At 40.7% G+C, this 16,029-nt stretch overlaps 1 protein-coding gene across 2 annotated transcripts in view; it reads left to right on the top strand.

The window, feature by feature from the left end:
* LOC141015375 (chloride channel protein 2-like) overlaps positions 1-16,029 on the top strand; it is a 179,835-nt gene that overhangs the window by 123,647 nt on the left and 40,159 nt on the right. For both annotated transcript variants that reach the window (XM_073489429.1, XM_073489437.1), the window contains 3 exons: positions 1,688-1,757; positions 2,438-2,548; positions 9,980-10,193. In XM_073489429.1, coding sequence (XP_073345530.1) covers positions 1,688-1,757; positions 2,438-2,548; positions 9,980-10,193 — 395 coding nt within the window. The remainder of the gene's footprint in view (positions 1-1,687; positions 1,758-2,437; positions 2,549-9,979; positions 10,194-16,029) is intronic.

Here is a 16,029-nt window from a genome sequence, read left to right as displayed (position 1 = left end):
TGGCTCCTGGCCGCATTCAGCCTTGATTCTCGTCACTGAGTCTGTGTCATGGTGTGTGCGTGGGCGTGTGTGAACACCTACGCACGTATGTGTGTAGTGCAGGGTGTGAAAGCGGCGGCAGTGCAGGGTTACAGGAGGAGATCCATTACTTCACCATGGCAGCCAGCCTTAATTACAGCTAACTATAGACAGAGCAGAGGGAGCGGAAGAAAGAGAGGGATGGAGGGATGGAGGGATGGAGAAAGACGGAGCAATGAGTGTAATTAAAAACTCTATTTGAAACCATGAGATTATTACAGCGATGAAGTTTGTGTAATTGCTTGTACAATACTCTAATTCATACTTCTTGTTTTATACATGCCAACATTGATCGTCACACATTCTTAACTTTGGGTCATTTTCATTTTTTTGCGTTTGTTAGGGTGTGTATTCTGTATGTGCACATGTCTCTGTGTTAGAGGAATAGTTTTACAAACACTTTTGGGATCATGCTTATTGACTTTCTTGCAGAGAGTTAGACTGCATCAAAATGTCCTGTTTTCAATTTCAAGGTCTCACGCACTTGCAGACTTGACTTGATCAAACAAAATCAATTTTATTTATATAGCCCGAAATCACAACCACATTGCCTCAGTGGGCTTTACAATCTGTACATTGAACAACATCCTCTGTCCTTAGACCCTCGATTTGAGTGAGGAAAAACTTGCCATATTGAGAAAAAAAAAAACTTTTAACAGAGGAAAAAAAATGATGACAGTGAGCACGTCATGGTACGTACCACTGAAGTCCACCAGGGCTCAGTCCGAAGGTCCAGAGGGTGGAGATTTGGATGCAGCCTTAGATGAGAAGAGCTGGTTAGGATAGTTTAGCTTAGCATGAAGGGCGGAAGCAGGGGAAAACAGCAAACCTGGAGTCTCTGCTGGTTGCATCATGGGGCAGGACAAGAAAATGAGGAGACTGAGCTGTCAGTCACTAGTGTTACTACGTTGAACTTGTATGCAGTTGAGCTGCCTTTTAAATTAGGTTTTGTCTGAACACACCATGAGACACTGATCATGTACTAAAAATTGGCTTAGTCTGTGTTGTCCACCTCCACTGTTACAGGATTTGATGATTGATCATATATTTACTGTAGAACTGATAAATATTACACTGGCTACATTGAACTTAGACTAACTATCTTATCACAATTCAGTTTGAGACTGCACTAGTATGCATGGATGTTATTTTTGATCATCACAGCTGTAATACTGTTATAAGTCAGTTCAGCTTTTTCTTCCAAAAATAATTTTCTGCTTCAACTGAGGTTCACACATGCGCACACACACAAAGGCACACACACCTGACGTTCATGCTCACACATTGTCAGTGGTGACATTTCCCTTTTTGTTTGTCTTTCCTAATTAGCAGTCTCTTCCACTTGCCAGGCACAGTGTCAGCCAATCGGCGGAGCCCGCTCATTACCAAGGGTTCATTTCAGGGTCTTTGTCAAATGAGGAGTGAAAGTGACAGCTCAATCTAACCCTAGCAATAGGCTCCGCATGGTCGCCTCCTCACTGCTGGTAGAGGATTCAGCTTGGTTATCATCTAGGGGCACACAGGATGGTACTCTGAGGCTAATTGAAATGCCACCCTGTTCTTTCTTTTGATGTCTTCTCTTTTTTCATCTCCCTGTTTCCTCTCTTAGTTCTGGATGTCTGCCCTGGCCACCACCATACCAGTGCCCTGCGGAGCCTTCATGCCAGTTTTTGTCATTGGTAAGAAGCGACTGGCCCTGTGTGTGTGTGTGTGTGTGCGTGTGTGCGTGTGTGTGTGTGTGTGTGTGTGTGTGTGCGTGTGTGTGCGTGTGTGTGTGTGTGTGTGTGTGTGTGTCCTTGTGTGTGTACTATTTCTGTGTTTGTGTGGATTTTTTTTGTTTTTTTTCTTTAAACCATCGTTATGAGGACATTTCTGCTTTGGCAAGGGGCTATTAGAGGGTTGGTTGGCTTGGTTGTAGGTTAAGGCTAGAATCGGGTTAGGTTAGGGCAAGGTTTGAGGGAATGCATCACATCAATAAGGGTCGTCACAGGTAAGGCAAGAAAAATATTTATAGAATATTTATCATGATCAGGCATCAAGCAATTGAGGTGAGAATCAAATGATTTTTACTTACCTGAGTCGAAAAATATGCACACCTCAGCAAAAGTCATTCTCAAACATTAGACTGATACAATTTTGTTTTTGGTTTTCTATACAGCTGCCACTTTTTAGCAGTAACGCAGTACAATTAATAAATACTGCTCCTCAGTATTGATTGTAGTATGTGTTTCTTCTTCTTTCTTTCTGTGTGTGTGTGTGTGTGTGTGTGTGTGTGTGTGTGTGTGTGTGTGTGTGTGTGTGTGTGTGTGTGTGTGTGTGTGTGTGTGTGTGTGTGTGTGTGTGTGTGTGTGTATTTCAGGGGCAGCCTTTGGTCGTCTGGTTGGAGAGAGCATGGCAGCCTGGTTCCCAGATGGCATTCACACGGATGGCACCATCTACCCCATAGTGCCAGGAGGCTATGCTGTCGTGGGTAAGTGAAAGACACAATCATGATGCTGTGATTCATCACACTCTATATTCTCACTTTTACTATAAGTACTTTCTGTGTTTTTTGTTTTGTTGTTCGTTTGCTGTTTTCTTAAAAGCCATTTATAGTTTTTTTCTCTGTTATCCAAAACACTTTCTCAGATTCAAATCATTAGTTATGGGGGTCGTGGAAGATCTTCACAAACATATTTCTCTTTCTTATCCAGCTCGACTGCTTTTAAGTGATTCAGTCTCTTAAAGATGGTAACTGTGCACGCACACTTTTTCTACTTCTCATTAGGTTTCTGGGAGGCATCAGTGCTTCCACTTGAGTAAAATATTTTACTTCTCATGCCAGCACTCATAGAAAATGAATCAAGATGAATATTTCCCGCAGCTTCAATTTAAAACTGTAAATGGAACCAGATCAAAGGAGACGTGCGATATGATCAGACTCAAACACCCGAGACAGAATCGAATTACACTTACAAGATCAGCGGACGAGTCCTAATAAAAAAATATTGGCTACAAAACAGTACAGACACCATCTGACAAAACAACAAACAGCAACTTTAGTGCTGCTGTCAACAGCTCATATCCTAAAAGTTTGGAAGTTGAAAATGCAACTTGTTGTGTAATTCAAAACTTCTTTTAAGAAACAGACATTGTGCCAAAGTAGTTCTTGTTGGCTCTTGCTTCAGGTAATAAAATCAAGTGGCACAGAGCCATAAAAGTCTGGATCATTTCCTTTACCTCCAAAAAGTCAATATTATATAATACACCAGTCAAATTCAGTGATTGACTCCTTCTTTCACTTTGGAGTGCTTTTATGCAACATTAATATGGAATTTGGGTTAAATTGTCTTTCAATAATAATAAGATCCAATTTACATTAGATCGCCTCGGGAGCACCACTCTTAAAGAAGGGAAAAGATAGCCAATTCAATAATTCAGTCTCATAAAAAGGTACTAAACTGTCGGTTTGTTACTCTGATTAATAATTAACTTAATAGTGCCATGAATGGAAAAGCCAGCAGGGCGGAACAGACTAAACAGATTCTTCATCAAATAAAAGAGAGATGTCACACACTTCAACCCACAAAGCAACGTTACAGGACCAAATAACAGTAATGTAGTAACTGGTAGTGTCTCTGGCAGCTTATATGAGGAAAGAAATACCGCATCCATACGTGGAAAAGTGTCTGTCATCCTGTCTGTCCTACCGACTCTTCGTCACATTTCTGCCCGAAAAACAGCATCTGTCCCCAGCAGCAGAGCCAGGTGGCTCCTGCACTATGAATGGCAGTGATTATGTGATGTGATTCAGAGCAAAAACTCTTTAACTCACATGTCTTTGTCACCTTCTGCTATTGTGTTGTTGTAGTTACTGTCTCTGGCAACTTGTATATAAAAAATTCACAGCGATGGTCAGACCTCCTGACCGAGACTTCAGTGAACTTTCCCCCAGAAAACAGCACCCTCCCCGCGAGTGAGAGTCAGACAGAGTCCTCTATTTACTGATGGGGATTATGTAATGATGTAATTTAGAGCAAAAAACATAACTTTGTCGCTTTCCACAATACATGGTGGGTCAGGATCTCAATCACAACACATTATAACTGCATCCATATGATTATAAACAGTCGGCGGATACATGTTTAGATTAACAGGTGGACACCAGGGGAAACACGTTGGAAAAAAACACACGGATGTCAACGTCATGATGTGTACCGTCACGCCTCTTTTGGTTCCGCAGCGCAGCCGTGCTGTATGAAATGACACACTGCTTGGTTCAGTGTGAACAAACAAAGGCAGCGTAAAGGCAATAATGCAGAGTCTCTGTGTGAAAAGGGCTCATGTGCTCACTGATATCACACGTAGGTGTGATATGGTCCAGGCTGAAGGAGTGTGTGTGTGACATGGTGCCAGGTTAGAGAAGATGGTTAGTTGTATGCAAAGACCCTGAGTCTGTGTGAAGCATAATTCAACCAACATCAAATTAGCCGTGTAGCAAAGCAAACTACCAATAACCTGACTACACATAGATCACAATAACACCCAAACAGTGAACAAACACATAGATTGAACACATGTGCGTTACATCAACCAGAGTTAAACAGTCCTGTGCTTAGCCGTGCTATGCTATGCTGTGTGCTATTTACGCCCAGTTCAATGTTACCAGTCTTTGTAGAAAAGGTGCTGGTGGTTCCTTAGCTGACAAGCCCAGCAGGAGAACGTTGTAATCCCAATGTTGAACAGTGCTGTCCTTGCTGTGCAATGTCTGATGAAAGAAGGTGGATGGAGGAAACTGGTTGCTCCTTTCCTATGCAGGGATAGCAGCTCGGCGCTAACTTGCTTCGTGTTCCTCGGTTTGTGGAGTTGGCAAGCTTTGTGTCACAGCTGCTGGTGCTAACTGAGCTGGGGTATTAGCAGGAACTTGCGTCGCAGTTCTTTGGGCCGGCTGGAGCTGCAGCTGGCAGCTCTCAAGAGAAAAGCTGAGGGCAAGGCCCAGTGGGAGTAGAGCTGGAGAAGAGCTCTGGAGAGAGAAGAGGGCAGGCAGCCCCATGGGGGAAGGGGTGGAGAACAGAGACAACAAAGGAAGGAGCCTTGGGGAATTCTGGGGAACTGAGTTCAGTTCAGAGTCCATTTTGAAATCCACAATGAACGACTTCTTCTGTGGATCCCAACAACTTTCAAACTTCTCATTGTTTCTTTTTTCTTAGTCTTAGTGTGATTATGCATTCATGTATTTCTTTTGTCCACACTCAACATTTGATTTTTCTTTGTCTGTATTGAAATAATGAGGAGGGCCCTTCTTGGATACTTGACGGATCATAAAAATATATTTATAAATTCAGTCTCGAAGAATTCAGTCTTCATAATTATATGTTAAAATAAAACACTTTATTTACTATTTACTATTGCCAGTTTAATTTACATGTATATGAAAATCAAGCAAAAGAGTAGAGGTTTTGAACAATCTTCACCCTCAGGCAGTGTAAACATGTCCTTTTAATAATCAAATGACTGACAAAGAGAATGTGTTTGTCTGAAGACTAAAGCCATTAGAAAAACAAGTTCAAAAACAAAATCATCAAAAAATAATTTAAATTATAATGAAGGATGACAAAGATGATTTTTTCTGTATTTAATTTAACTTTAGATTCATCAGATAGCATATCAAATTACATATTTAATTTCTGACATTTTTTAAGAAATGCCTTATTATTGTGACAATGTGCCGCAACACAGCATGAGGTGAACATTTGAGTCTATCTGTATGCAATCAACATACATACATGCTGATACCAGTATATTTGCAATAAGCTACTGTCAGCTGGTTGTCAGACTGTTCCTGTTTAACTCACTCTAGAGAAGGAACTGCACCAGTGGTGAAGTGAGTGATACTAACAAACACATTGCAATTAATGTATGGAATGTTAATGTAAATATTCACATATACCTTTTATTTTAAACATTTGCCATTAAAGTAGTTCAGATGAAATTGTGGTTCTATGTAACGGTGGAAAATGCAAACAATCAGCAGTTGTTATTCCTCTTCTTCATTTTGTAAGAACAAGAAAAACTTTGAACTATTACAGAAAATATCCTTAATGTGCTTCATGTCTTGCAAACACCAGCTGTCCCTTCATCGCCACATCACTTCCATCCCTTCTGAAGTTGCGTGTCTAATGAGATGCAGTGTTGTGATTCCCTCCACTGTGCTACTTGTTGACAGCCGTGCTGATTATGCCATTGTTGCAGGTTAACGGCGGCTGTTTTTCTGAGCTGCCGCTGATGTTGTTGTTGTGGTGCACTGTAGCTGATGACTCAGCCTTTTACTGGCCTGACACTCTGATGAGCCTCTTTCATCTCACAGCCAAGCTCGCTTTAAGGACTAAATGTTAGGAAGCGCAGAGGGAGCAGTAGCATTTATCTGAAAGGGATAGACAGACATACATGGCCTTAATTAAGTTACAAGAAAGAACAATGAAACCTTCCTTTGTAGTCTCTCTCCCCCACCATCTGTTTCTTTCCTTTTCACTTTTTTTTTTAATGCTTTCATTCTTCATACTGTTTTTCCCCCAGTGTTCATCTCATTCTTTGGACTGGACTCATCCATTTTCTGAGCACTGAAGGCTCACTTTGCCCCATGCTGCTCTGTCGGCTTTGATGCAGCTTTCATATTGCTTTCACAACACTTTATTGGGGAAAAAAAGATTTGGAAATATTGAGGTTCCCTCTTGTATTGAATTAGCTGAATAAGTCGATTTCTGCCTTAGGGGCATATGAGTGGAGATTGTGTGGAGAGAAATATGAATTTGTTTTGTCAGTGAGAGGAATTGCTCCACTGATTGATAACAGGATGATGACTTTTGAGTCACTGAGTCAGAGTAAATCAATTTTCAGAAGTTTAAGTAGGTTTTGTGGATCGATAATGCTGAATTTACAATATTGTGTCTATATAATTGAATCAGGAGTGTGAATGAAATATTGATATTTTACCATTTTATGTTTGGAGCCATTGAACTGAACCATATAACCACCTATGATGAAAGCATAACATATGATTAGGTCGGTCCTTCTAACCTAATCCATTCATTTATGTTTTTATTCACCGATCAGCCACAACATTAAAACCACTGACAGGTGATGTGAATAACATTGATAATCTCATCACAATGTGATGTTCTGCTGGGAAACCTTGTGTGCTGGCATTCATGTGAATGCCACTCGACATGCACCACCCATCCAAACACGTTTGTGGGCCAGGTACACCCCCTCATCACAACAACACTACCCGATGGCAGTGGTCCCCCAGCAGGACAATGTGCCCTGACACACCGCATACACTGCTCAGGAACAGCTCGATGAACACAATAAAGGGCCCAAGGTGTTGACCGGGCCTCCAAATTCCCCAGATCCCAATCTGATCGAGCATCTGTAAGACATGCTGGAGCAGGTCTGATCCATGGAGGCCCCACCCCCCAACATACAGGACCCAGAGGATCCACTATAAAACGCCCTGGTGCCAGACACCACAGGACACCCTCAGAGGTCTTAAGTCCATGTCTTGACAGGTCAGAGCTGTTTTGGCTACACAAGGGGAACCTTCACAATATTAGGCAGGTGGTCATAATGTTATGTCTGATCGGTGTATGTTTCTTGAACAGCATAGGTATGTTAAAATATATGTGACATCTAATGACCTATTAGCGACCACTCCAATGTCCGTCGTACATTTCACAGTCGCCTCTAAGAAACAAAAGCCATAAAGTCACTTACTCACCACAGTGACAAGTACACTGAGCGATTTGTGTTGTGAAGAGGCAGTTGTTTTTTTTCCAGTGGAAAAATACTTTTCCCCCCTCCTACAATTCCCCTGTGGTATTGCTGTTGCAGCCACTGTGGCAAACACAGCATTGGCAGAGTAAAACACTTGGTTGTATTAATAAGGCGGCAGGTTGTGTTACTTACTGATCTGGTAGAAAGAGTGTCTGTTTTGAAACATGTCATGTCCCAGTGGTGAGAGGAAACACATATCAGTGAGAGAACAGACTTTGACACAACACCGGCACATTTCATCGAGTGAATGCCCATCCGTTCACTCTTGTTTGCCTCTGTTTCTTTCACTCCATCTTCACATTCTCCATTAGTGGGGTCCTTTTTCTTTAGCAATGTAGTTTCCACAGTTATTCCAGTTGCTATATTGTTACCTGGGGATACTGACTGGGGAAAACAATGTCAATCTACAGCCATTACACTGTTCAATCAGTATTCTCTTCAGAATAAGTTGAAGCAAAAGAAGTTCTCTATTGCTTGTTTAAGTCAAAATAGCAATAGCATAATGTAAAGACCCTTGTTCCAAGTTTAAAGTACAGAAATCTTCAAAAGAATTCTGACCAAAATATGTTTTTATTTAATCATTTGATGTTTTATTTAGCAGGGACAGTTTACATTGATAGGTAAGTAATTGCATTAATTGTTGTAAATGCTAAAGGTTACAAAAACAATATAAGCTTGAAATTAGAGAAAAGTTAGTTGAAATCAGAGTAGTGTTTCAAGGTTCCAGCTATAAAACACAAAACACACAAACACAATGATCCGCTGGTGGTTGGTAATTGGGTTTTTTACTTGGGCTATTTATTCCTCAGAGCTGAGCAGACATACAGGCTGCAGGCAGCAGAGAAAACCCTCCCCACAGATCATCACACAAGTCTATGATCCTTTTAACCTCATTATTGCAGAAGAAGCAACGTCCCTATGGTGGCCCAGAAGCGTTGAATCCAATGCAAATGCGACAACACAAATGCAAAAGTCTCTGCACGAAAAACAAAACAAAACACTGATATATGTTAGAAATTCATGAGGTTATTTTGAAGATCAGCTCTATGTCTGATTAGAAAAGAGTGGAGGAGAAGCAGAGTTCACCAGTGCAGAGAAATGCCTACACCACGCATGTGGAGTGGGGCTCTGTGCTGAAGTTGCTGGGGCAAATGCAGAGCAGTGCAGCTCCATGCCTTGCGATGAAGAGTTGAGATTTTTTTTAATTCTAGACCAAACACTGCAAGAAAAACGTCTGTGTCCATATCGGCTATATTTTTTCAGGCTGAAATCTGCTTGTGCACTGAGAGAAAAAATGATGTTGCACATGATTAAACACTCAATCACTTAATCTCTTCACAGTTGTGGTAAAACAAAACTTTTGCATAATACAAGTTTTCTTGGCAAAATATTGTATAGGTCACACAATATTAGTCTAAATTGTATTCCTTTAATTAATCAGTTTATTTTGCATATTCTCACGGGAAATTTTGGCCATTGATGTTTTCATATGCTGGACAATTACATGCAATGCCGGTTTAAAGCTGGCATATACTGGCTAACGTAAACCCATTAGAATGCCCTTTTCAGCGTTTGAAACTTTTGATTATTATGAGTAGGCTACTGATTTTAATTATCCAGATAGTGTAGGTAAATGTACTCAGTAAAAGTACCCAGTAGCTTTATTTTACTGTAAAGAGATTGTGGTATATCATCATGCTATTTTTTTCGAACTTGACAACAAAATGTGTTTGGATTATAATTACTCTTAGCATTGTCGTCCCTTTCTGAGACTATTTGTTTATAGATATGGGCAGGCCTGGTGGGAAATGAGGTTTGAAAGTGAGAAATATAAGCAGTGGTATCTTGAGTTATTGGTATTCTCCACATCCTCTCTTCTATCTGCTATGGGATAGTAAAACTATAATTTATTGCCTTTTGAAATCATAGTAATATTAAACAATTTTATCATTTTGATGGATGATTCCTCTGAAAACCCCCTCAAGGACCCCCTTTACTTAGCACCAGACCACACCTTGAAAACCATTGAACTGAACAATTGCTTGTCTACAGAGCTTGCTCACACAACTGTCCTCTCTCCCACCCAAAGGTGCGGCGGCCTTGTCTGGAGCGGTCACCCACACAGTTTCCACCGCGGTCATCGTTTTCGAGCTGACTGGCCAGATCTCCCACATCCTGCCGGTGATGATAGCGGTGATCCTTGCGAATGCTGTGGCCCAGTCCCTGCAGCCCTCCCTCTACGACTCTATCATCAGGATCAAGAAGCTGCCCTACCTCCCGGAGCTGGGCTGGGGACACCACGAGTACGTAAAGTGGAACTCTTGCAAACCATCACCATCACACACAATGTTACATTGCATTACATTACATAGATTGTTTCAGCACAAAGTAATGGGAAACTGCAAACAAAATATCTGTCAACCATTGACAAGTGATTTAAGAAAATGTATGATGACAATTTCTTACCAGTTTGAAGTCAGTGGAAAATGATCAAAGAATAAGACACAATTTTATAACCATGCTACAGCCCAATGAGGTGACAATGTTCAATGATGAAGAGGGAAGTATAGGATAAACCCATAGGACGAATATGTAAGCATTCTGAAATAATTTGAATATATTGTTAATGGAACTTTTTCATTTTAATTCAGTGTATCATTATATTACTGCATGCTACACACAGATTCTACACAACATGAAACAACTAATCTGCAGTGCTCCACTGTAACACATTGTGTGCCTGTACACTTTTTTACGTACCACAGTTTCACTTATTAAATGTTAGCAAGCTTTTAACATTTAACTTGGCCTATAAGCATGATGCTGTTAGAACAATAACATGTAAAACAAAATTGGTTGCCTGTCACCAAACTTAAGCATGCTTACATCTTAACTACAGTATAATGTCTGACTAAAGCTCTGCCAATTTTGTTGTCGGAAGTCTTTTTGTTCTGCAGGGGTTTTTCTCTAATGGAGGAAGTTTTAATTAGTCACATAATGGCTTAGATACTGTGTAAATGTTGCGAGTCTTAATCTAATGCATTAATAGGTAAAGTTCCACAGTGATTCTTAATGGTTTTAAAAAACGCTTTTAATTTAGTGGTTTGAGCTCTAAATAGCACACCTACACACCTTCAGGGTACACTTTGTATCACAGAGAGGAATCTGCTTTACAAAAAGACACACAAGGGTGGAGGTGCCTGGCTCAATAGTTCAGTGATACATGGCTTTTAATTGCCAATACCTGCACAATAGCTGCTTGTTGTCCACACATTTATTCCATTTATTTCATATTATGTTGTTATTTATTTGGAGATGATTATTGTTATGGATGTTTGCCAATCATTTGTTTGAGATAATAGATTGGATGCATCATCCACAAGTTGGGAGTAATGAGGAAAAATGTTATTGCATCCTCCATCTGTTCATCATTTTCTGGGGCCATCCCCTGAAGACTTTTGTTTCTGTCTGTTTCCTGAGTCCTTCACTTTCTGCATCAGCACCTCAGTTGACCCGCACTATCCATCTCTTCGTTATCTATTCCTCTGTCACTCTATCTCTGCTGCTCTCTTTTCCTCTGTCTCTTCTTATTATCAGCTGCAACCTTTTGGCCTCTCCACCCCCTCCTCACTCTCATGTCCCATCTGTGTCTGGAAGAATGAAGGGAAGACAGAAAGCTGTGTGAAACGCGAGCTATGTTTTCACAGTTCTTTCTCTTCTTACTGATATTATAATGTAACAAACTCTTGTTTGTCACACTGTACCGTAGAATATTTATGTATTACATGGTGTCATAACAGGAAGTCAGTTTAGGTTGACATTTAGGATTTTTAATATCACAGAACTTTCTTATCCACATTTAGGAATCTTAGTATGAGAATTTAGCTAGTTAGTAGTCCTAAATTAAAGCTTCTGTTAACTTTGTCGTCCTCTTAGCTAACTTCCTGTCTGTTTTGCAGTTAGCAATCCCCTCCCTCCTCTCTATGTCACCACGTGAAAGCGCAGCGGTAATTGCTGGACACAGTATCAAACAGGAGGATCCTGCTGTCTGTGTGTTCACGAGCATACAGGACCACCTCTTTATGCAGTGTGAAAAATAAGGTGGTCTCAGGATGAACAGATTAACATCTAGGACCACCTGAAAAAGCTCAAAATCCATCGGCAACATTTATAGTAAAGTTTATTTGCATGTTTAAATGCTAACCGTGGAACAGCAGCAGACATATTGAGACTGACAGTGATCAAGCAACTAATGTATATCTGCCAGTCAGCTGCTACTGTATACTCCACCAGAAAAGCACACAAGCTAAATTACTGTCACATCTTGGATCGATCTCTACATACTTACTGAATTAATGAAGATATCCCTGGTGTACATACACATTTTTGGAGAGGGTCTGGGTGTGCGCCTCTGCCAACAAGTTGGTCTGAGCAGGCAGAAACAGATTGTGACAGCAAACTGAACTGAAAAACATGCCTTTCCTCAGCAAATCTGCACAACGCTGTGTTTGTATTTATTTATTTCCCCGGCTCTTGTTTGCCCCTGTACTGCTCAATAGCCACCTCTGAGTATATTTGACTATGGGTGTGGTCACAGGTCTCAGTTCAGGTGAGGTCTGGAATTGATTTAGAGATAATTAGATTAACAGACTGCTTTCTGACACTGAGCTGTTCAGGGCAGGTATGAATTGGCAAAATGTCAGGTCAGGAGAATAAAAAGTGCATTTACAGGTGTTGAGGAGTGCTACTGTATGTGTGAAAAAAAAGTTGTTTAAAAACTCTGGTGTCTCCAGAGGAAGCTACACAAATACATTATTTTAAGTTTAAGACTACAAGTTTTAAAATAAAAAAATCAGAGTTAGAAAGAACAAGTTTAAGAGGCTGTGTCATGAAGGTAGTTGTTCACACATTTGCCTCTATACTACATGTGTTTCTGGAGGTTACCACTGGATAGCATACCTTAACTTCTCCTTTGAAACTAATCATTATTGTCCCTGCTACTGCTGACATACTTACTGACACCTGACCCCTCACACCCCTGTACTAGTCCTACACCGCCCCTACTATTCATGTGCGTATTGCATCTTATGGACAAGTAGCATTAGTTTCTAAGGATGTGCACAAGTGATGGTCCAAATGCTGGATACACGAGGCAGCCTTCATGTGTACATAAACACATTGGTAAAAGCAAGTATATCTCTGGCCTTAGCTGCCACCAGCATAATGCATCCATATCTCAGACCATACTGTTGGCAATCAAGTTGTATTATGGGCAATATAGGCACCGTGGAGTGAAACTTGTCATAAAATGTTTTCCTGAGGCTTTATTATTTTTCCCCGCATAAAGGATGAATACTTGTGCATTGTGGTGCTACTTGTAATGTGTAGCTGGTGCTCTGTTTTAGCTAGGGACCCGTAAGGTAACACTGGCCCATCAGTACCATACTTACTGTAGAATACAGTTGTCTTGTGTAATTAAGAATAATGAGGGATAATGTAGGTGTATTCACTTTTGGTTTACCTTCCAAGAAAATCGTTCAGATCGTCAGGCTGTTGACAGTTCAATGTGAATATAACTGTTGAAAATGATCTTAAACTTTGTAAAATATTGATGAATTAAGCCATAAAAAACGCAAGTGAACTGAATTAGAAAAGTGGTCAGGAAACATGGAAAATCTTCAGTGTTCTCGGTCTGTGTAAGTGCGTCATTACATCATCAGACATCATCAATCATCAAACGCACAATCAGATCATTTGGACTTAATGATAAACACAAAGTCTACAAATGTTCAAAGTTGCCCGGGCATAAATATGATTGAGAAACTGTCAGAAAGCCTTCCGTCTGCGTGTGAGTGTGAATGTGTGTGTATGCATGCAAAGTGCAAATAAATCATGACACCACCATCTATCATCAAAAAATATCAAATTATGGAGACATAATGACATACGTTTCGAAATGTTAAAAGTTGCCGAGGCGTAAAGATGATTGAGAAACTGTCAGGAGCACCCACACAAAAATGTAATCTCCTCTCCTCGAATCATCTATATTTAATAACACACACACTATGAACTTCAGTCACTGTGAAGACAGCCTCTACTTCCCTCCCTCATTCATTCACTTTTTTTTTTCCAAGTCTTTCTGCCTGTGTGTGTGCGTGTGTGTGTGTGTGTGCGTGTGTGTGTGTGTGTGTGTGTGTGTGTGTGTGTGTGTGTGTGTGTGTGTGTGTGTTACTGCAGCATACGAGAGCGGAGGAGATGGGGGAATGAGAGGCTGTAGGTAGCGTGGCCCCCTCCAAGCTGAATGTGTTTTTCACTCAAACTGGAAATTATCCATCTCACACCCACGCAACAGTCCACCTACACACATGCACACACACACACACACACACACACACACACACAGGACCACTTGTGTAACGCCTGCCGCAATGCACACACATGACGGCATGTACATGTGCTCACACACCCACATGGACATGGAGAGAATTGGATTTCTTATCTTGTATTCGTGTATAGCTTCTGTATATATGCACACACACACTGATCACATATATATTTCCACTGCAGGCGTGCTGTTACCCCCTCCTTCTCTATAAACGTACCCAGTAACACCCATGAAGCCTTTTTTCACCTCTTCTCTATTCAGATCAGTCTCTTGTCTTCTTTCTTGACGGTTCTATCTTCAGCATTGGAGTGGTGTTTAAAAAAAGTGTGGGGACAATTACATAACATCACTGTGTGAATGTGTGTGTGTGCTATTTGTTTTCTCTCTGTCACTCTTGCGTTTTGTAGCATTTCATAATGGCCAATTGTTGTTTGCTGATCGTCCTCGGTCCACTGTTGTCGGTACTTGTCTGACAGAGAGCTGCAGGAGATGATCATATTTCCTCCAGATCATTACAAGTGTCCTTTTATTGGCTTCCACACCTTCCCTTCACACACACACACACATATCAACACCCCGAGCCTCTCCACTCTTCTCTGGACAATATGGATGATCTTTAAGCCTGGAATTATAACTCTATAAGTCTGTTTATCTTGGCTCAAATCTATAAGCTCTGGCTTAAAGCACGATAGCTCAAACTGATCAGATGTATTGCCGAGCCTTGCTGGGAGGAAGGTTCAATTAAGCAGGAAACCAATCAGATTTCATCAACTGGCTTTGATATCCCGAGGGAAATTAGTCTTGGCAGCGGTTGTGGCCAGTTCAGAGGCAGGCATTACTTTATTCTTTCAGATCCACTAGCAAATTAAACACGGCTGCCAATGCATCAGAGTAAGGGAGCTTTCTTCAAGGGTGATGTTTTTTTTAAAGAGTATTTTTCTGTACTTTTTTATCACAGACTGATAAAAAAAAAGGAGATATTCAATCTTTATCCATTTCAGCTCCATTTGATAACAGTAGGTGTCCAGTCGATCTATCACAGAGGAAAATACCTTCTGATGCCCAGGAAGTAATATATTTTCCATTAGGGGCTTATTTAGATAAAATGATTGTCACCATGGCTACAAAGACAAAGTTCAATCTTGATCATCAAAAATCCAATAAAAAAGAATTTGGCCTGCACTGTTTGACTGACAGCTGATATACATCTATGTTTAGTAGAGCAGCAGTGAACATTTTTGACCAAATATGAAGACCACATTCAAAATGGGGTCTTTGCACGTTACCACATTAAAGATTTGGTTTACCCTCTTACCTGTAGTGGTGACTAGCTATGTAGATAGCTTTGGTTTTGTTTGCCATATCCTCTGAGATTTCTTACATTCCCGTTACATTCAAGGTAAATGGAATTTAATTAATGGTGTTCACAGCTGCAAGATGTCTGTCCTGAAACCATGTCCCCATTACTCTGGAAAACCCACAGATCTCACTGAAGACTTTTAAGTGGGACTGTTTCTTCTGTCAAAAGTGGAAAAAATGAAAGCTGTTGACTGCAAGGTCATTTTCACTGCCCCAAGGGCCACAAACACATTTCTAATCAACTCCACTGAATTGGGTTGGAAGCAAATATGTCAAAACCTAGGTAGATAAACCCTGTTTGCATGGCTTGATACCCAACACAGTCATCACAGGTACAGTACGGTCCAGAAGTCTGAGGGTAAATGTTCAATGGGGTTGAGGTCAGGTGACTGTGG

Source organism: Pagrus major, chromosome 2 (assembly GCF_040436345.1).
Source record: "Pagrus major chromosome 2, Pma_NU_1.0".
In the NCBI taxonomy this organism is placed as follows: domain Eukaryota; kingdom Metazoa; phylum Chordata; class Actinopteri; order Spariformes; family Sparidae; genus Pagrus; species Pagrus major.
The sequence above is the reverse complement of the archived record's forward strand: the minus strand, read 5'-3'. Positions and strand labels throughout refer to the sequence as shown.